This window comes from Acartia tonsa, chromosome 15 (assembly GCF_053477335.1).
Source record: "Acartia tonsa isolate MP-2025a chromosome 15, ASM5347733v1, whole genome shotgun sequence".
In the NCBI taxonomy this organism is placed as follows: domain Eukaryota; kingdom Metazoa; phylum Arthropoda; class Copepoda; order Calanoida; family Acartiidae; genus Acartia; species Acartia tonsa.
In genome coordinates, this window is record NC_137274.1 from 27,220,820 (window position 1) to 27,242,086 (window position 21,267).

At 30.5% G+C, this 21,267-nt stretch overlaps 1 protein-coding gene across 1 annotated transcript in view; it reads right to left on the reverse strand.

Moving 5' to 3' along the window:
- Positions 1–1,855: 1,855 nt before the first annotated feature.
- LOC145307052 (uncharacterized) overlaps positions 1,856–21,267 on the reverse strand; it is a 31,691-nt gene continuing 12,279 nt past the window's right edge. Inside the window, exons 5-20 of the mRNA XM_080149392.1 lie at positions 15,509–15,841; positions 14,288–14,478; positions 13,926–13,968; positions 13,641–13,672; positions 13,201–13,342; positions 12,069–12,119; positions 9,882–9,973; positions 7,681–7,773; positions 7,494–7,586; positions 6,401–6,427; positions 6,036–6,128; positions 4,652–4,659; positions 4,246–4,322; positions 3,914–4,008; positions 2,698–2,766; positions 1,856–1,881 (exon numbers count right to left, since the gene is read on the reverse strand). Of these exons, the coding sequence (XP_080005518.1) occupies positions 1,856–1,881; positions 2,698–2,766; positions 3,914–4,008; positions 4,246–4,322; positions 4,652–4,659; positions 6,036–6,128; positions 6,401–6,427; positions 7,494–7,586; positions 7,681–7,773; positions 9,882–9,973; positions 12,069–12,119; positions 13,201–13,342; positions 13,641–13,672; positions 13,926–13,968; positions 14,288–14,478; positions 15,509–15,841 (1,465 nt within the window). The remainder of the gene's footprint in view (positions 1,882–2,697; positions 2,767–3,913; positions 4,009–4,245; positions 4,323–4,651; positions 4,660–6,035; positions 6,129–6,400; positions 6,428–7,493; positions 7,587–7,680; positions 7,774–9,881; positions 9,974–12,068; positions 12,120–13,200; positions 13,343–13,640; positions 13,673–13,925; positions 13,969–14,287; positions 14,479–15,508; positions 15,842–21,267) is intronic.

Consider the following 21,267-nt stretch of genomic DNA (forward strand, 5'->3'; position numbering starts at 1 on the left):
TACTCAAAGCTAAGCATCTCCATGATCAAGTCCCAAAAATGTCCCTAAACAGTATATACATCTGTATTTTATATTTTTCATCTCATTTAATACAATTCTTTAGGTATAAAAATTATTATTCTGCTCATTAAGTTCTGAAAAGTTTATATCCATAAGAAATATCCTCTATCTTTAGAGCTTTGCTTTTATGTATATTGTCATCCTAGTTATAATAGGATAGAAATGACAATTCAGCACCAGAATACTAACACTAAATAAAATAACCAACATCTAACAAAATATATTAAGATTCAAGGATTGATTATATCCATAAAACCTTTTAGAACATATAAAGCACCTTTTTAAGACTCAAGATTTAAGTTAAAATAGGTCTTTCATACTTGTAACTGACAGACAAAGTAAATTAAAAGTATCTAAACTAGTAAACAAATTAAAATTATAAGTAAAAAACTTTAAAATCTAAATATTCTTATTTTGAAAATCATGAATCATACAATAATCAATTTTTATATAAAAAAGGCACATTATTTTAAAATAATAAAGCATTGTAGGTAATCATCATGTTCACCCAAAGCAATTCTGTTCTGAAATGATTGTTATATTAATTAATCAAAATAATATTGGAATTAATAACAGATATAAGATATCAACAGATAAACTGGAAATATTATTAGATAGATATAGAAAAACTAGAGATTAGAAAGAGTTGTTTGTCTGTTCATTATGATTTTCAGATTAGATATTTTGAGATAAATAGATATAAAGATATGTTTAGATAAATAAAAATTTAACCCCTTACAGTTGGGCCCCTTGCCGCACCTTAATCAGTCGGGGGGGGGAGGCGTTCAACGCTACCCCTATTATCTCAGTTCCTATTAGAGCTAGAGGGCTAAAATTTTTTGTGCAAGTCCCCTGTGTTATGATAAATTTCCGACCTTAAGTAATTCAAGGTCAATTTTCGCTTCCTTCACCCTTTTATTTAACAACCTTTGTTTTTAGGTCCTTTTTTACTTATAAATTTCAAACGGCTGTAATTTTATTATTTTTAAAGCTAGAACAAAATTTTTTTTGCAGAAAATGTTTATCTTTATGTAAATTTTATATTTGAAATATCAAAATATAATTTCAGCGGCCGCAGCTGTACTTGGCAGCTGCCAGCCGCCGCAGTCGGCGGTCGGCGGGAAAACGGCGGCGGATCTTTATAAAATTTTAATACATTATGTAGACATGTAAGATAATCATAAGTTCGAAATTTGAAGTCTCTAAGTCAAAAATTGCGGCCACAGGAGCCTTTTAAATATTTCTGGAAACCTGGAGGATCAGTACCTGCAGGATCATACCTGAAACCTAAAATTGACTTGAACACCTGTATTTAATATGAAGATGTACTACTAGAGAATATTTTAGTATTTTGGTAAGATAAAATGCTTTGTTTAAGTAAAAAAAATATTTTAGCTCTACCTGGACGACCCTGCCAGGTTTGCTGGCATCCTGTGCCCGCCAGGATGGAGATATTCAAAAAATTTCAACTCTCAGTTATGTCTCATACCCACACTTAAAAAGTCAAGCAGTTTGGGCTCTTTATCTTTCACACACAGAAAATGAGATAGAAAAAACCGGATGGGGGGGTGTTCAACGCCCCCCCCCGACCGTTAAGGGTTAAATAGAGATAGAAAGGTAAACATCTTCTGCCATATACATATAAATAGTTATAGATTTAGAATTAAGAATTATAATAGGAATACATTTATGATATAGTTAGATAATAAGCAAGTAAACACATAGCAATTACTAGATTAATCAACCTTATTTTCATAATGATTTATTTAATTGTTTTACCTTGTTGTAAGTAAGACTAGCACACATTGTTACACTTTCCTCCTGAAAAAAATAATGTTTTAATCATCTAATTTTTTTTTATTGAATTGCTAGCTTTATGCATCAAATAATGTTAAGTTTTCCTAAATTTTTTAACTAAACTTGTTTAGTAGTTAATGAGGTTATACAATAATAGGAAGAAATGAGTTAAAGAAAATAATGATTTTCATTTTACTTTAAACAAAAATATATATCACTCCAGGATATTTGATGTTTTTTTTAAAGTACAAAGTCTTTACATAAATGCTTAAAGAATAGGCCTTTTCTGAAACAGTGTCTTTACAAGCTCAAATAATCAATTTTGAAATACAATCAATATCTACATAATATTATATTATATAATAATCAATGCATAAATCACTTTAAAAATTAATTGAAAAGAATCAATCTTAAAATAAGAGAGAAATAATAGAAATATATTTTTCTATATATAAAACTGACACCTAATTTTGATTATTTTTTAGTATTTGCATAAAATTTTACTTGAAATAGAAAGAACTTATAATTGAGATTGTAAAGAAACTGTTTCAGCATCTTAGGTTAAAAAAGGTCTGTTTGTATTTTTGACATAGTTATAGCCAAACACATATAATGTTCTTATCAAACATTTAAAAAACTAACAGACTTAGATACAAGAATAAAGGTAAAGACTATAGTATATATATTATATATATACTTTGATATCATTGTTTTAATATTTTTTTACTTTAATGCAAAGATGTACTTAATATAATTGACCAATATAAAGAATTCATTAAAAGACAAATTAAATGTTAGGATAGCTACACTTATAAATATAGAATTATTGAATAAGCTTACCATGTTCTCTAAGTATTTCTGCTAGTTCTTCATGTCCCCAAACTAGAGCATAATCTAGAGCTGTCAAACCTATGATATTTATTATTATTTAATGTATAGATGATTACCCTGTCAAACTTTGTTTATCATATGTGCGTCTAGTCATAATGTCAATAAACATTGCTAATATTGTTGATATGTCATAATATTGCATAGTTTTAGAGATAGAGAGAGGAAGAGTATAAGCGAGAGAGAAAGAGAGAGAGAAAGGGAGAAGAAAAGTGAGAGAGAGAGAGAGAGAGAGAGAGAAAGAAATAGAGAGAGAGAGAGAGAGAGAGAGAGAGAGAGAGAGAGAGAGAGAGAGAGAAGAGAGAGAGAGAGAGAGAGAGAGAGAGAGAGAGAGAGAGAGAGAGAGAGAGAGAAGAGAGAGAGAGAGAGAGAGAGAGAGAGAGAGAGAGAGAGAGATAGAGAGAGAGACAGAGAGATAGAGAGATAGAGAGAAAGGGAGAGAGAGAGAAAGGGAGAAGAAAAGTGAGAGAGAGAGAGAGAGAGAGAGAGAGAGAGAGAGAGAGATAGATAGAGAGAGAGAGAGAAAGAGAGAGAGAGAGAGAGAGAGAGAGAGAGGGGGGAGGGAAAGAGAGAGAGAGGGAGAGGAAGAGTGAGAGAGAGTGCGTTAAACTATTAATAATACAAAATAAATTCAAATTTTAAGAAACACATTCATGAGTTTTTAATCTATAATACAAAGTAGCAAGATGTGTGTCTGTCCGCCCATCCTGTAAGATCTTGGTATCCACTGAACCGATTGGATTCTACTCTTCAGGGAATATATCAGATGGTCCTGTGATGGTTTCAGGCTATTTTCATGAGTGTGGCCGGGACACCCCAAACCCCAAAAAAAACAAAAAAAATTCCCCTTCCATCCTTTTGCTGATGCATGTAATAAAGGCATTGGTGCTGCACCACCACTTTTTTTCTTTTTTTAAAATTATCTCTTGTGGCAAAGCCCCTAGAGGCTAGGGGCGAAGCCGCTAGTTCATTATAAAGAAAGATAAATGGATAGAGAGATATAATATACAGAAAGATAATAAGATAAATGGATAGATAATTAAACAGTTAAATAGCAATTAGAACTATTAATGAACTAAATAAGATAATAATACTTATTGCAACGTCAATATTTACATGAAATATATTATAGATACAATATATGGTATAATAATATTATGTAACTAACCTTCATTATCTTTAATGTTGACATCGGCTCCATGTTCTTGAAGAAGTGTGACTATATCTGTGTTTCCATACTGTGCTGCATACATAAGACTGGTCCTTCCTAGATATAAATATATTAGTTACATTATATATTCTTTAGCTCAGAGTTCAGTTATAGATATACAGAGAGATGTTGCAGAGATAGATATATATATAGATAGATAGATAGAATGTACTAAAGATATACTAGATATGTAGTATGATAATATTATGTAACTAACCCTAATTATTTTTATAGTTCACATATAGTATAATTAAATTATGTAACTAACCAATATTATTTATATGGTTCACATTGGCTCCATATTCTTGAAGTAGTCGGACTGTTTCTGTGTTTCCATGCCCTGCTGCCCAAATAAGACTGGTAGCTCCTAGATATAAATATATTAGTTACATTATATATTCTTTAGCTCAGAGTACAGTTATAGATATACAGAAAGAGGTATATGGATAGATAGATATAGATAGATAGAAAGATAGTAAGATAGACAGAAAGATAATTAGATATATAGATATAAATATAGATAGATAGGTACAGATAGATATTTACTCCAGACACTTTAAAAACTGGTATTGTAGGCCACCAAAAATCTGATATTGATAAGGTTTTTATGTGCATTTGGAGCAAGCTATACATAAACAATAAACAAAAAAGACCAGTACTATGCTTATTTTTACTATAATGCTTACTTAAGGAAACCTCAGATTCTTGATTAATGGAAATTTTTAGTTTGCCTTCTAATGTCAATTATATTTTTGTGCATTGAAAGTCTGTACTGCCATTAGTTTGGCCCCTAGCTAATACTCAAGTTCATAATATAGGTAAATAGTTAGATATATATAATAGGGTGGGTTCATATCGGAATTAGACAAAGCGGGGATATGCAACAGATAAAATTAACCTTAAAAACATTTCTGACCGAAAAAGAATTTTAAAAAAATGAGTTTTAGAACACGACCACTTAAAAATATAATTCATTACTTATTAGTATGCAAAGACGACATTCAAATTTTTTTTTGAATCAGAACTATGGCTTCATGGTGCTCCCTGGAAAGGCCTTGAGGAGCTGAATCAGGAACTTTTGTCCGTTTCAAAATATCTCGTTCCTAGCCTTAGAAATCACTAAAAAAACAAAAATTTTTAAGGTTTATTGAGAATTGTCCAATTTGTAGAGGTTTTTTAGATTTTCTCAGGCTAGGAACGAGATTTTTTGAAACGGACAAAAGTTCCTGACTCAGCTCCTCAAGGCATTTCCAGGGAGCACCATGAAGCCATAGTTCTGAGTCAATAAATTTTTGACTCCCATTTACAAATAGCTATACAATTGAATGTCTGGTCGTCAGCGGTTTTAAGACTTAGGATAAATTTTAAATCATCCAGAGGTGTATTATATCTATATAAATTGAGTGCAGATCCCCGCTTTGGCCTCAGAAAAAAAATGTCCAAAATCGACCCACCCTAATATATAAATAGATAAATAGATGGATATATAGATAGATAGATAGATGGATATATAGATAGATAGATAGCTAAATAGATATATAGATAGATATATAGATAGATAGATAGATAGATAGATAGATAGATAGATAGATAGATAGATAGATAGATAGATAGATAGATAGATAGATAGATAGATAGATAGAAAGATAGATAGATAGATAGATGCGTAAAATTTTTATACTATTAACACAAGTTGCGCAATTTTATTTTTCAATAATATTTTCTAATATACTTGCAAGTCAAGTTTTTATGTCTGTTGGGACATTTTACCACGTAGCTCCCTAACAATGCATAGCACAGGAAACAATCTATTTCCAAAAATAGAGGTCATAGCTGTTCTAACGGTATGCTTAAACTATTATCACAAGCTGCGCAATTTTATTTTTCAAAATGTCCGCTTTTTTTGCACACACTCTAGATAGATAGATAATTTGAAAGGTAGATGTATAGTTGTATAGCTAGATAGATAAACCAATTTAAATTGTCACATTATTTAATAGATAATGAATATGATTTTAACTAATCTTAATGTAACAGCTTCTGGAACTGCAATTTCTTTACTCTGTCTAATAAATATTACCATCAGAGTTAGTTTCATCAACAGAAGAATGACCATTATTCAATATATTCTTTACTTCTATATTGTCTCCAAGTTTAGCTGCTGCAAACAAAGCTGTAAAAAAAGTATTATATTAATAGCCAGGCTGTAATAAGGAATGATTTCTTTAAAGTTTCATCAGACTTTAGTGCAATAGAATCTTATAATTGAAAGAGGAATTGGAACAGATTTACTTGTTTAGAATTCTAGATATTGTTGATTGTTAATTGCATTGTTACTTGAAATATGCCAATGTTCATTTGTTGTATCCTGGTTCATTTTTATTTTCAGTCCAAATTTGTTTTAGAAAAAACTTATTTATTAAAGTTGTATTATTGTACATTTACCTCCTGTCTTGTAGCTTACTTCAGATGCTAAAAAAAAAATAATTAATTATTTCATTTTGCTTCAAAATGGTGGTTCAAATAAAACTGCGTTTTCCGGTTTTGGGAAATAACCAGTAGGAGTATGAAAAAATAATTATATATTCTTATTCTCTATAAAAGTATGGATTAATTTAATAAAAGGTGTTTTTTAATATCTCTTAAAACAATAACACTTTTTTTAGAGCTTAAAGAATTCAAAATGTATATGTGTTACTTTATTCTTGTAGAACTTAGGGCTATAACGTTCAACTAAATTCTTCTTTTGACTTGAAAACCATATTATAGCATGCTCAACGAAATATTCTAATAATTACATTTAAAATTTAATTTAAAAATGCTTATTTTTACAGAACAAATTATTAACTTTATTCTTGCTTTAATTATGATTCAATTTGCTAGTATTAAAATAAAACCCATGTTCGTTCCTCACTCCTCCCCCTTTAATCTCTTAATCCCCTTTGATTGATGTATGACATATTAACTCACATAACGAGTAATTAAAGAAAAAGCCTTTTAACGACAATTTTGAATCAAGATAACTTAGTTATTTTTAAAGATATTGATATGAAATAAAAAGTTTTTTGTTTTATTCTTCAATGCGCACAGTATTGTAAGAGATTCCCTACTAAAAATGACTTTGCCATAGAGAAATAGAAAAACTAAATTCTGAAGAACCTAAAAAGCTCTCTGCATGTAGCAAAAAAAGAAATATGTAAAAAACCTAAAATGGGGACATTGATTTAACCTTTTATTTCTTTGATATTGTAATTTACAACCGATTTGTTGCAAAATAAATGTGTTATTTGATTATAATTGTTATCATAGTTTTATCATCAGGCATTTTTACCCTACATGTACCTATCAGCACAGCCGCATTTTTAGAGATATCGAAAAAAAACCTAAGGTAAAAGTTATGTACATTTTTACACAGAATATGGACCTATAATTATTTTTTTCATGCTCCTTCTGGGTGATTCCCAAAACTGGAAAACGCAGTGTATGTGTGTGCTTTAAAACTAACACAAATAAAATATTTTTATAAAAATAGTTATACCTCCACATTGACTTTGTCCAAAATCACCACCATCCTGTTTAATTTTCAACACAAAATGAGGATCACCACCAGCCTTTACAAGAGGTGTTCTTCCTGATTATAAACATTTTATTTTAATAATGAATCTTGTGATTTTTACCAAATTTAAAATGTATATAAAATCATTTATTGTATTAATAAATTTCACCTTCTTCATCTTGTATGTTTATATCTTCTTTGTAAACCATTACCACAGTATCAAATAAGTTGATACATTGGGAAAGATACTTTCTACAATCATCTGAAATATATTATAGAAAATTTTATAGTTTTTACATTTTAACCCTTACAGATCGGGGAGGGGGGGGGGGTAATATTGACCCCCCCCCTCCTCTAGTTTTTTCAATGCCATTTTTTTTTGTAGTTAAGATAGAGAGTTGTGACTTCATGACTTTTTAAGTTTAGTAATTATACGTTGGCAAGAGTTGTTTTTATTAGGATATCTGGTCTGTGTTGGCCGTGGTGTCCGGTCAAAGTCAGTTGGGTAGCACCAAAATTTTAAAAAATTCTAAATAAATCTTGATTTATACATTATGACTTTTGTGAATAAGGTAGAAACCTAAAATTTTTTTTGGTGAATACTGAGATATCAATGATCTAATGAGAAAAGTGGTGTTATGACCATTTGACCACACCCTGACCGACTTTATGACCGATTTTTGTCCGGCTTTTCCTACAGACATATATCATGAATATCGTGGCTTCTATTACAGCTAGAGACCTATAAATTTTTTTGGTAAATCCTTAAGCAACAATAAACAGATAAAATATTAATTGGCGCCGTCAACCACCGTTTTACTGCTGTAACCGCCGAAAATGTCGGTTTCCGTTATTTGCCATTTTTCGGCGATGATCAGAAAAAGTAATTTTTTTGTTATGAAAAATTAAAGTTCGTCCTAAAATTTGGTCATCCTAGCTACAAAATTGGCCGCTCTACAGCTGTTCTAAAATTTAGCAGCTGGCGGCTAAGGAGCGACCTGACCGTTATGACTAGAAAAAGTAATTTTCTCTAAAAATACACATGAACCACCAGAAAAAAAAATTTACGTCTCTATCTGTAACAAAAGCCGAGATAGAGGGGGGGGTCAATATGACCCCCCCCTGATCTATTAAGGTGGAAATTGGGGCCCGATCTGTAAGGGTTAAGCATGCTTAAATGTTGTAATCTGCATCATTTGGTTGGACAACCAACCTATATTTATTAGTGCATTTTTCCAGGTAGTAAGGGAGGCTACAATGGATCAAATAAAGGGGCCAGTTGAAAGTGATCATGAAAGATTTAGCAAGATTTTGGAGACTTTGAATACTTTTGCATTTAATACCGAAATTGTTATGATCCTAGCAGACAAAAATCTATAAAAATAATAAACACAATTTCTAGCAGACAAAATTATTTATGTCTAAGAAAATTATTATGGCTGGTTCTAAAAATATTTTTTCCAAGAAAATATCATTTCATGTATTGAAACTCTACTGTGATATTTATGTAATAAACAATATAAGGACCCTAATCTGTTAACTTGAATCTAGGTGGCAGATAATACTATAGGGGAAGGGATGACAAAGTTCTAAGGGCGATTTTTCTATTGATTAATTAAAGAAAGTTTTCTACATTGTGATGCACTGGTAACCTAATTTTATCCTGGATGAGTAAAAGGGGTTATAAAGATACATGAAAATGGTACATACCGCTGATTTGTCAAATGAATGACATGAATAATTAGTTGAGGGTTTATTGTCTACTGAATGTTACTTAAAGTGAGGCTGCAAGAAATACACCGCTCTTACTTCTGTTAGAATTCTGTTAATCAAAAGGCTATATCTGCTCAAAAACCAATCACAGTTGTGATGGTTTTAGAGTTAATTCATGGGAGTGTTTTAAGCCATTTCCTGCGTAGAATCTAAAAGCGCATCTAATATTCTATAATACATAATAGAACAATAGCTGTTAATCAGAAGCTTGGTATCTTGGTAACCACTGAGCTGATTAGGTTCTACTCTACAGGGAATATACTTACTGGTCCTGTAGTGATTTTAAGCTATTTTCTTGTATACAAGAACAATTAATTACATCACTATGGGGCGAATTTGAGAAATTTTAGATAAATTTTTAGATAAAATCTCAAATACCTATTTCACAAAAGACTTTGGTGATCTTTAGAAGCTTGAGGTCAACCAATTTTATAAATGTACTTGTTATTGTACATGTTTAGGTTGACATGTGGAAAAAAAGGTAGAACTGGGCTTTAAGATCGATTCTATATTTATAGGAGTTGGACTTCCCATTAACTATGAGGGAAGCATCTAGGTAACAAATCCACAATGTAGCAAATTTAAATCAACTATTACCTCGCACAGAAGGAAATAAACGAGTACAATCTTTAATTGATCTGCATACATCAATTGTTGTATGAAATGCTGTCAAAATTTTCACATCATTCCTAAATAATTTTATAATGATTCAAAGTTTTTTATTGGCATTTTTCTAATTTAAAATTTATTTTCTGTGCAATAACTGCTTGCCTTATTTTATTATGTATAATTAGCTGTGTAAATCATATTTTCCCTGTAAAATGACTGTCATAGCTTAACTGACAAACAAATGGATTAAATAATGTGTAAATTGGATGTTCATTTTCAAAGTGATAGATTGAGTAGTTTTGCTAATAAAAAATATAAACTTGCCCTGTTTGTGTCCACATTTTGTGTTTTGGTCTGCATCTTGAAAAAATTTTCTCTGCCCATTCAAATTTGTTATCTGGTTTCCTATAATTGGTGCTGGCACTGTTGATAATTTCATGGAGAGTAGATACAACTAATAATATGAGTATTTTTGTAGACGTAAAATGGAAAAGCTTTTTTGTAATAAAATTTTACATTTCCAAGCTTTATATTTGGCTAATGTTAGTTTACAAAGTCAAGATAGATTTATATTTTAGGATATCATACAGAGCAGCTAGTCAAATATATAACAGTTAGGGAGTTGAATCCATTTTTATAGAAGCAGAAATATAATCTATGATTATGGTTTGGACCCTCTAAAACTGTAATCTACCTTTCCACTTTCCCTTCTCTTGGTGAAGATATCTTCAACGCCGATACGATTTTTGAAATGTAAGATTCTACTTTCCCCTCTCTTGGGGAAGATATCTTTGACGCCGATACGATTTTTGAAATTTAAGATTCCACTTTTGCCTCTCTTGGTGAAGATATCTTCAACAAGAGAGACAAAAGTGGAATCTTATATTTCAAAAATCGTATCGGCGTTGAAGATATCTTCACCAAGAGAGGGGAAAGTGGAAGGGTAGATTACAGTTTTAGAGGGTCCAAACCATAATCATAGATTATACTTCTGCTTCTATAAAAATGGATTCAACTCCCTAACTGTATAAATCTTGGAATTCCCCTGTTTGCACACATAAATTTTAAATCGATACAAGGTGTTTTCCCTCAAATCTACAAGGTGTTTCAATAAACTGCGTTTTCCAGATTTTGAAATGAACCAGAAGGAGCATGAAAAAAATAATTATAGCTCCATATTCTCTGTAAAAATGTAAATACCATTTTTTTTAGATATCTCTAAAAATGCGGCCGTGGTGAAAGGTAAATGTATGGTTAAAATGCCTGATCTTAAATCTGTGGCTTGGCTGTAGTACTCTGGCAAAGTGAAGCGTGACAGATTTAGAGATGTCAAAAACGTCAAAAATCATGAAAATTTCTTGTTTCTCAACGTAAGAGACCCATATGGAACTTAAAAACTCATTTTAGACTATAGACTATGGACTGAAATCAAGGCTGAATCTTCATGCCATTTCTAAAAAGGTATAAAACATCGTTTTAGCCCAACTGTGGTCCAAATAAAGGCCTCCGTGTCAAAGGGTAGCTTGAAAGTTGGGTGAATTTTGATCCTGCGGTTACTCATGTTTCTAAGGAAATGGGGCCTCCCGGCAGCTGATCTTCATTCAATGGACTTTTGGGCCTGGGGCTACTTTGAAGCATGCACCATGCCACAAAGACCTCCCTCATTGCCACTATCAAGGAGAACTTTGTCAGCTTGGGCAGGTAAATTTTGACCTGGGCCTGCCGGCAGTTGAGGAGGCGGGTAGGCGATTTTATTCAATGATCTAATAGTCATATACCTATTTTGCTTCCCAGTTTTTAAAATTTAATAAAATCTTTAAAAATGACGATTTAATGTTCATTTGTTTGCAATTTAGAAAAAGTTTGGTTATATATGGCGCACCCTGTACAATCATTTTTTTCATACTCCTACTGGTTGTTTCCCAAAACTGAAAAATGCAGGTTTTTTTTTTAAAACACCTTGTAGTTTTCACCATAAATATAATATAAATTACAATAAACTATAAATGATATGGCAAAAAAATCCATTTAATAATTTTTAATTTTGCCTCATAAAATCTCCTAAAGGATGCAAACATTTTGTGTGGTAAATTTCTATTTTAATTTATATCAGGGAATAGTTTCCAAATGAAACATTCTGATAACATAATATTTTTTTGCTGTAAATAAGAATACTTTCCTAGTGACTCTGGTTTGTTTTCCAAAAGATTACATACACTGTCATTTCTAAATATTAAATTAAATTTATATTTATATGTGTTTTTTGTGTATATCCCAGAAGATCCTGTAAATAGCCAGACTGACTTTAACCTAAATTTTTAAAAGTTAAGATATGTTCAAAGAAAAACATCTGAAACCCAAAACTTTGTTATTTTCTGTGAAAACAATGGGAGATCGGAGACCTCAGCTCAATAGCTCTCAGGGTGGGGCGCATATGTGTTTATGTTGGTTAAATTCAATAAAAGATGTTTATCTTGCTAACCAAAATGAGGGACAATATATATATTTTTTTTTATAAACAAAAATTGAGATGATTCAAGCAATTTAAAGTATGACAAATATGCAAAATAAAACATGGTTCTTGCTATTTTTTTGATATATTGCACTATTTACACCTTAAATTTACATTAAAAATGGAGCCATCTTAATATTATAAAAATAAGATTTGCCTATATTTTCATACTTTACTATACACACCCCACCCAAAGGCTTGTTAGATAAGAAAAAAAAAATGTGGAAATGGTACACATGCAGGATGTACTGGGACCTTATGGTGAGTTCAGAACATGCTTTCCCTAAATTGAATTAGTACCTTCCCATAGTAGAAAATTTTTAAATTACTATTGGTGATCAAATTTTACTTTTATTTCTAGAGTACTTTCACCTAACCTCCTTTATTGTGTTATTTTGTCTTTCATTTTCATCATGCAAATTTGTTCATATTACAGTTGAATTGACATATATTGGAGCTTTCTAACAAGGTCTCTAACATTTTTCTAGCTCTAATACTTTTAGAGATCTCTTATTTCAAAGTATTGCTGTAAAATCATCTTTTACACAGCAAAAAGGTGAAACATAAAATTAAATATTATAGAGAAAGCTATGATTATAAGAATATTAAAATCAGACATCAAATATAAATGAAATGGACAAATAATAAACACAAAATATATTTTAAACAGAAATTATACAGAAAATTTTTTGGCAGCCCTAGTAATATAAGTTTTTTGTTGACAATTTCTCAAATATTGTGAATAATGCAGAAAATAATATAATAGTAATATAAGTTTTATGTTGAAATAATTACCTGGCAATTGATGCTTCAATGTTTTGAATTAATTTGGTAATTTCTGTTGTATTCATGTTTCCTTGGACAAATCCAGTTTCTTTGTTCACTGCTATTAGAGACAGGATAAACACAGTCATGATGAAACCAAGAAGAACAAGACCTAAAGATAAATTTTGTTGAATACCAAAAAAAGTAAAACGGCAATATTCCAGAAATGTGCTATTCTTAAGCATGCTAAAATTACAGGCTGGAAAGCTATTACAATATCTAGTGCCATATTACATCCAGTTTCCCATCATAAACATAACTAGAGTTGAATATCAACCTAACCCTTTTTCAAAAGCTGCCAATATAATCTACAATATTACTATTGATTGCCAGCACAAATTTATAATAAAATACTATTTCCATTATCACCAAGGCATTTTTCTCTATGATGTTAACAATTTCAATATTACCTGCAACAATGTCTGCTATTTTTACAAGAATTCTAAAATAAATAATTCTTTAAAGTTTAGACATAATTTTTGATAATGATAACATATGTTCGCAAATAACTTCAACTTAGTTCAAATTGCAATATAATCTGGGTCAAACTGCTTGTATTGTTATGTTTTCTTCAATTAAACTTATAAAAACAGAATGTTTTTTTGTGTGCTCTGTGGGTAGTTTTTAAACAAAATAATCTCTTTTAAATATTGTTGTGATATAAAGTGTTAATGTGCTTTAAAACAAATATTTACCTTCTCAGATTTTTACAGCTTGTAGTATCACCAACATTTTCATCTAAACAAAGCAGTGAATATTATATGAATGTTTATATTTGAAGAAATAAGGGATCTTGGGAAGTCCTTATTTTTTTGGTTTATTTTAAGAAAAAAGAAAAAGAACAGAGGGGTAAAAAGTATCAACAACCTTTGTAAAGTTAGGTAAGTATGGCTATATACTATAGTAGCAATGAAATGTTAGGACCATGTTTTCCCAGACCTTTAACCCATCATCCCCACCAATGAATAAATTGTCTTCAGAAAAAAATCTGGAATTTGTTTCTGTGGCCAACTATGCAGATGATTTTAATTAAAAGCAGCTTATTATCCTGACTTACCTGAAGTGTTTTCAACTGGTTCTTGTGGGGTGTTCTCATTTTTTTCAAGAAACAAGAAATTAATCCAGCATGTCTTTAACTTCTTGTATTGAATAAATTCAATACTAGATATCACAAGACATGTGGCCACTGTCATCCATACCATCTTCTGAAAAGACAGTAACTTTCTGGCTCTCTCTGCACAGTTCCACCTAACAACAAAAACAATTTATTCTAAATTGAGAACAACACACTTAATAAAAGGATCTAAAAACAAAAGTATATTTTAATATTTGTATAAAGTAAAAGTATGTTTGTATGTTTGTTTGTCTATTTGTTTGTCTGTTTGTACCAAAGGATCTCACTAACTGCAGAACCAATCAAGTTCTCCTTAACAGGGTAGCTTCTCATAGGTTCCAGGAAGGTTTATAGCTATTTTAGTAGAGGGTACCAACACCTTCCCAAGAGAAAAAAAATTCCGCCCTATATATAGGAGCTACGTGGTTAAATGATCCAACTTACTAAAAACTTTTTCTCACAAATTTGTCAACGTACTCCTAAACTACAAATAGTACAAAAATGATGTTTGTATTTCCAAAAATTAAAGTTTTTGATGATTCTAATGGTATGCATAATTTTTCTACTGTGAAGACAAGCTGCAAAATTTGAATTGCAATTTTTTTGCACAAACTTTAAATCCATAAATCTTCCAAAATATGAACTTTGAAAGAAGCAGTTTTTAATCATTAAATTTATTAAAATAATCAGTTTTTATTATTCAAAACATAAGTGCCCTAGAACAGGTTTTCCAAATATATAAAGCAATTTTTACAATTTTTCTTTTCTCTGCATAATTAAGTTTTTAAAAAAGACATTTCTCTTGAAACACCCTGTGTTACCCACTCAAACTTTAAAAACTGGACTAAAAACAACCAAAGACATAGGGAAATATTTTCAAATTGAAAAAAAATATTTCTTAGAGGATATGCCAAATTTTGAAAATAGGACCAAAAAAAGCAATTATCCTCTTAGAAATATTTTGTTTTGATTTTTAAATTTTTTATATCCCCCCCCCCCTAAAAACAACATTATTTTTTACATTTAGTTTAGGTTAGGTTTTAGGCAAGGGGGCCAGGAAATTCATCTTTCCTCCACTTTGTGTCTAACAGACAGACATTTAGAATTATAAAGCAGCTTTTCTACTAATAATGAGACCATTTGGCAAAAAAGTTATAATCTTACCACATGTCTGGTGGAATAAATGGAATGACTTCTTGGGTAATCAGAAATTGCAGTGACAACATCAATACAATGAGAATGGACACAATTCCTTTGTTTTTCATTCTGGACTTCTGGATTTTCTCATCAGCATCGTCTGGTTGAAATGATAGTACAGGTATGAACAGAATTGAATGGTCAGCAAGAGAAGTTTTGTGACTACAGCATTGTATACCATTGTACAATGTGGCCAGTGTAGGAATGATGAACACAATCAAGCACATGGAAGTAGTTGCAATGAGAACTCCATATCTCCAACTAAGGCTGAAAACTATAATGCTGATCATTATAGCAATCCTATAAAAATAACAAATATAAACAATTTTCAAATTGTTAAACATAAAGAATCAGGCAGCATCCTAGTTTAGGAGTGGAGATACCCGGTATCATAAAAATTAAACCCCCCCGGGGGTATGCATCTATTTTGACACCTGGTATGCATCAATTTTGACCCGGTATATATTAATTTGCACTGGTCGCCGGAAGGAAAAAGCAGTTTTTTGAAAGGGGCTATCTGAGATTATTACAGATTCTGATTTATACATATATAGACTAATGAAAAATGCAAAAAACGAAATCAAAAGCGTTCCTTCTTGGGAGAAAATCCGGGAAAAAATGTTTAGCTATTTTTAACCTAAAATTCACATGGGCAAGCATGCGAAAAATATAAAGACATTTTAAAAATGTCATTGCTAAGCACCTAGAAGTGGTAGAAAAATGCTAGGCATACCATTGGAAGGTCATAACCTCTAGTTTTCATAAAGGTATATAACGTTTTTGCACTATTATTAGTTTTTGAGCTATCCTCTAAAGTATACTCAAGTTCTAAAAATGCAGTTTTTTCATGAATTTTAAGTTTGATACTAGTTAAACAAACCTTTTTAAAATTTTATTGCTTAGCACTTAGGAGTTATATAACTATTTTATAAAGGTACATTTGTATATTTTGGGTAATTTCAATTTTAGCTTAATTAAAAATTGTCTTTGAAATGCGTATAGTTTGTAGTAAGAACCAAGGAGGGAGGGCAGAGTTTATACACTTATAGGAAATGAAATGCAGTATAAAATTTTGCCCTGGATGTTTTTGGGCTTGTTGTTATAGTTATAAACCTTATTTTTTTAATGTAAACCTTTTTTGCATAATTTAGCTAGGTAGCCACTAAAGATTTCATTTTGGCACTTTCCTTTTTGGGGCTAGTGGGGTATTTCATCCTCCAAAACACTAAAATTTAAGACTTGAGGTTTTTTTAGAGATATTAAGCTGATTTTTTAATGTTAATTTTATCACATAATTGAGCTATGTTGCAACTAAAGATTTCATTTTAACACTTTCTTTCTCGGGGCTAGTGGGGTAAAAAACAACCCCAAATTGTTAAGTTATAAAATACAGGAAAGGGGGTTTATACACTTTTAGGAAATGAAATTTAGTATAAAATTTTGCTCTGGATGTTTGGGCTAGTTGGTATAGTTATTAACCTGATTATTTTTGTAATCTTATATAATTATTTATCAATAAACATTAAGTTTGACACTTTCCTTCTAGTGGCTAGTGGGTAAAACTTCCCCCAAAACTACTAAAAGTTTAAGTTCTGGGCTTATTTTTAAAAATACTGGGCTGATTTTGTTAATGAAAACTTTTTTTCTTCAAATAACTTAACTAAATAATCACTATAGATTTCAATTAGGCACCTCTTTCAAGGACTAAATTATTTTTTTCTATGATTTGAAATAAGTTTTTATTAAAGTTCAACATGAAATCTTTGAAAAACTCATAATTTTTGTATTTTAGTTAAAGGTGTTTTACCCCAATAGACTCTAGAAGGAAAGTGCCAAAATGAAATCTGTAATAACTCCTTAGTTCAATTATGTGAAAAATGTTTACATTAAAAAAAATAAGCTTAATGTCTTCAAAAATAATCTCATATCTTATAACCAATCACATCGTAGAACCAACTTAAAAAAAAATAACTATAACAACAAGTCCAAAACAGCCAGGGCAAAATCTGATACTGACTTATAATTTTAATATGTTTTAGGAAGCCCCAAGAAGGAAAGTGCAACATATGGCTACATATTTAAATTATGAGAATAAATTTTAAGTTAAAAAAATTATCTTGATATCTTTAAAAATAGGCTCATAACTTTAAATTTTAGTGTTTTGGAGCCCCAAGAATGAAAGTGCCAAAATGAAATCTTTTGTGACTACTTTGCTAAAATATGTCAAAAAAAATTTACATTAAAAAAATTAGCTTGACATTAATAATGTCCAAAAATGTTAACATTAAAAAAATTAACTTAATGTTTTTGAAAATAATCTCATATCTTATAATTTCAGTGTCTTGGGGGCTGTTTTACCCCATTAGCCCCTAGAAGGAAAGTGCCAAAATTAAATTTTAGAGTTTTACTGGTGAATTTAATCATATAAAAGATTTTACAAAAAGAATCTGGTCAATAACTATAACAAAAACAACCAGGGCAAAATTTTATACTGCATTTCATTTACTAGTGTAAAAACTCCCCCCTCTCTTCTTGGTTCTTACTAAAAACTATACACATTTCAAAGCTTAAATTGAAAGTACCTAAAATATACAAATATACCTATATAAAATAATATATATAACTCCTAGGTGCTAAGCAATATAGTTTTTAAAAGTTTTGTGTAAGAAGTATCAAACTTAAAATTCAAGAAAAAACTGCATTTTTAAAACTTGTGTATACTTCAGAGGATAGCTCAAAAACTAATAGTAGTACAAAAACGTTATATACCTTTATAAAAACTAGAGGTTATGAGCTTTCCAATGGTATGCGTAGCATTTTTCTACCACTTTTTCTACTAATTTTATACTGCATTTCATTTCCTATAAGTGTATAAACTCCGCCCTCCCTCCTTGGTTCTTACTACAAACTATATGCATTTCAAAGACAATTTTTAATTAAGCTAAAATTGAAATTACTTAAAATATACAAATGTACCTGTACCTTTATAAAATAATTATATAACTCCTAATTGCTAAGCAATATAATTTTAAAAAGGTTTGTGTAACTAGTATCAAACTTAAAATTCATGAAAAAACTGCATTTTTAGAACTTGAGTATACTTTAGAGGATAGCTCAAAAACTAATAATAGTACAAAAACGTTATATACCTAGTGGGTCAAAAATAAACCATACAGGGTACAAAATTAAAGATAGGGGGTAAAAAGATAAAGGGTCAAACATATAAACCCCCCCCCCCTCCCCCCCCCCGGTATGCAACAATTTTGACACCCCGTATGCATCAATTTGGACACCCGGTATGCATCAAATTAGACACCAACAAAATTAAAGTGATTGCAAATTTTGGTTTATCTTTTAAAAGTTCAACTAAGTTAGAAAAAAATCAGTTTAAAATGCCAATATCAATTCCGCATGAAATCAATGTTAAAGTTTGAGCAAAAATTAAACTATAAGAAAATAAGCCATTTCTTCGCTTACAGATAAAAACAAAAAAAGCAATACTTATATTTTGGTAATAAACCTCTAATAATATTTTTCTTCAAACTTTCTTTAAAACTTAATGCCAAAATTCCTTACATTTTATAAAATGATTAACTAAATTCCGATATGTAAGCGTTGCTATGAAGACAAAAGAAAAGTTGTTTAAATCTGTAGAAAGACTGATATTTAAGAATTTAAATGTTTAAATAGAATAAACAAATATTATTTGCTGCACATATTCAGCATAAAATATAGCAGTCTTTCTATATTATTTACATAAAAATAAGCATTTTATCATCGTAAAATAATCCTTGTAATGTGTCGATTTTATTTAAATACTGTCATTATACGCCCACATATGCCCGCAGCCTAACTCACACACACACACACTCACTCACTTACATTGGCCATTCATGTTTCCCTCTTCCATTCTCCGTTCCCCCTTCCTTATTTTTTGTTGGTACAAATGGTACCAACAGATTTTGTTAAGTTGAAGTATAGAAACCAAACATTACTGAATATTGTAAAAGTCGCAGTCCCTTCAGTGTATTTTAAGTTGTAAGTTTGGACCAGTACAGGAAAATTTCAATAGCTATAAAAAGTAAATAATTTTATACCCATAACTGAAAAAACATGTTATTTTATTTCATTTTTTGTATAGGTTTATTGCTAACTGACTTGATTTATTACCTCAGGAACCATCTTTACATTGTGTTTAGGATTAAGATAAAAGCCTTGCTTTAATTAATGTACATCCATAAATAACAGATTAATATTAAAAGAATATAATTTGTGTGCTCTTTATCTTATTCCATGTTTTGAAGTATTAAACAATCAAGTTCTGTGGAGTGTTTGTGTGTGTGTGTGTGTATGTGTATTTGATTCAACCTGGCTGTACTCAGAAAACGCTTATAGCAAAAACCTTTAATTAATTCATGTTTTAAAGATTGTTTCTTTTAAATATCTTTTATAGATTTTAGTTAATTAATCAAATATAATCTAAGCAAGAATTTTACCCCAAAATAAAAAAAACCATAATATCTAAAAACTTTCTCAATCTATAGTAAAAACTTTAAAATCCCCCAATTATGTGGGGGCCTAATCGTATTTTTAGCTCTGCAGTATGATGAAGCTTTTTTAGCAAGTAGTAAATATTGAGAAGGGATGAGGGTGCTATGTTCACAATCAACAACTATAAATCAGCTGACCTTATACCCATATTTGGTAATATCTTTGCGATTATCGGTAGAAATCGTTTAATCTCCCCGTAAAAAGAAATTACAAACTTTTTTGTTTAGTTTAATATGTATGTAACAAAAGAATTTATTCTACTCTAAATTTGCAAGTAAACTTCAACAAAAAGATTGTTATTTGTCGATTTTGATAGGTTTTAAGATATGTATAATAAAACTCAAAATACAATGATGTTTTCAAGGGAATCAATTCGTTTTTTTAAAGTTTGATTTATTTTTAAAGTTTTTAATTTTAAAGTATTTAAGACTTAATTCTAAAAATAGTACTCTTAAAAAACATTAATCAATGACATATATCAACTTTTTCCCAGCTTCGTGAACACTTTAAGATAGATGGTCAAACAAATACCCCCCTTCCCCCCGGTATACATCTATTTTGACACCCGGTATGCATCAATTTGGACCCCGTATGTATCAATTTGGTCACCCCAATTTTTTTGGCTTAAAATAGACAAATGGGTAATGAACAATACATAGTGGGTCCAATATAAAGCATACAGGGTACAAAATTAAAGATAGGGGGTAAAAAGATAAAGGGTCAAACATATACCCCCCCCCCCCCCCGGTATGCAACAATTTTAAAGATAGGGGGTCAAAGCAATAGTTGTGAGGTCAGGTGGGGGGGGGGGGGGAGGGACCCCCAACCTCCCTAAAAACCTAACTTTATTATGGACTAATTTCAAAATTTCTTTTTCCTTTTTAAAGGATAAAATAAGCAAAAGGTAATAAACAATCCATAGGGGGTCTAAACTCAGGCATACTGGGTGCAAATTCAAAGATTGGGGGTCAAAATGAATAGTTGTGAGGGGGGGGAGGGACCCCTAACCTCCCTAAAAACCTAACTTTTTTGTTTATGGACTAATTTCAAATATTTTTTTTCCTTTTGAAAGGATAAAACAAGCAAAAGGTAATAAACAATACATAGGGGGTCTAAACTCAAGCATACCGGGTGCAAATTTAAAGATAGGGGGTCAAAATTAATAGTTGTAATGG